Here is a 1,483-nt window from a genome sequence, read left to right as displayed (position 1 = left end):
CGCGAGACATGCGTATAATAGCCTATGGGCATGACCGCGCGTGAATAACAGCTAATTAATTACGTTAATCGTGGGTCAATTAACTCGAACCTCACAGTGCTTATTTCAAAGACATGTATCATTATGCATGTATAATTCTAGAAACGTAACTCATATAGATCGCGAGATATGATAGGTAAATACACTTTTCTACCGGCTAAACCCGTACTACAGGCCTGTATAAGCCTATCGGCTTGACCGCGCGTGCATATTTGCTAATTAATTAGGTTAATCGTGGGTCAATTAACTCGAAACTCACAGTGATTATTTCTAAGACCTGTATCATTATGCATGTAGAATTCTAGAAACGTAACTCATATAGATCGCGAGATATGATAGGTAAATACACTTTTCTACCGGCTAAACCCGTACTACAGGCCTGTATAAGCCTATGGGCTTGACCGCGCGTGAATAACAGCTAATTAATTAGGTTAATCGTGGGTCAATTAACTCGAAACTCACAGTGATTATTTCTAAGACATGTATCATCACGCATGTAGAATTCTAGAAACGTATCTCATATAGATCGCGAGATATGATAGGTAAATACACTTTTCTACCGGCTAAACCCGTACTACAGGCCTGTATAAGCCTATGGGCTTGACCGCGCGTGCATATTTGCTAATTAATTAGGTTAATCGTAGGTCAATTAACTTGAAACTTATAGTGATTAATTTTTATAGCTAAGACATTGTATCATTAGGCATGTATAATTCTAGAATCACAACTCGACTTCTTCGCGAGATATGCGTATCATAGCCTATGGGTATTATACCGCGCGTGCATAATTGCTAATTATAATTAGGTTAATCGTGGGTCAATTAACACGAAACTCACAGTGATTATTTCTAAGACATCTATCATTATGCATGCAAAATTCTAGAAACGTATCTCATATAGATCGCGAGATATGATGTGTGCGGGGGGAGGGGGAGGGGGGGTTAACAGCTGTATACAATACAGACAGTAGACAGTAGCTGTATACAATACAATACAGACAGTAGAGGCGGGCGCGGGCAGGAGGTTCGGAGTCGGAGTCGGAGATCGGTAGGAAAGTGTATTTGCGCCCACTATTTTCCCGTTTTTCCGTTGTATACTCTATAGGTATTAGCTCTATATGTAACCCAATATCATAGATTACCGCGTATACGGTTCCCGATTAACTATAACTCTACAACTTACCGGCATCAAGTAGACAGATCAACACTTTGGATATTACTTTATCGCAGTTAAGGCCCGCTCAGGTCGGTCTACGATTTTACTATCGGCGACTACTTTAGCGCCGATTAGCAGCGTAGCAACACTCATTTCGACTTGAAGTGACTCCGCTGCACATCGCCGATCACAGAGTAGCGTTCCTGCATGAAACGTAGACGGGTTCGCGGCCCCAGTATTTGTTCTAGCACAAGCAGTTCTTTAGCACAAGCAGAGCAAGCTTGACGCC

General features: G+C 41.7%; 1 protein-coding gene across 1 annotated transcript in view; it reads right to left on the bottom strand.

Annotated features, from left to right (window-relative positions):
- The window catches only part of LOC106806925, a gene marked incomplete at its 3' end in the record, with an annotated part of 29,067 nt that extends 27,808 nt beyond the window's left edge, over nucleotides 1-1,259 (bottom strand). Inside the window, exon 1 of the mRNA XM_014809097.1 lies at nucleotides 1,222-1,259. Within this exon, the coding sequence (XP_014664583.1) occupies nucleotides 1,222-1,227 (6 nt within the window). The remainder of the gene's footprint in view (nucleotides 1-1,221) is intronic.
- Between the last annotated feature and the right edge of the window lie 224 nt (nucleotides 1,260-1,483).

Source organism: Priapulus caudatus, unplaced genomic scaffold (genome assembly GCF_000485595.1).
Source record: "Priapulus caudatus unplaced genomic scaffold, Priapulus_caudatus-5.0.1 Scaffold186, whole genome shotgun sequence".
Classification (NCBI taxonomy): domain Eukaryota; kingdom Metazoa; phylum Priapulida; class Priapulimorpha; order Priapulimorphida; family Priapulidae; genus Priapulus; species Priapulus caudatus.
This window is presented reverse-complemented; position numbering and strand designations above follow the sequence as displayed.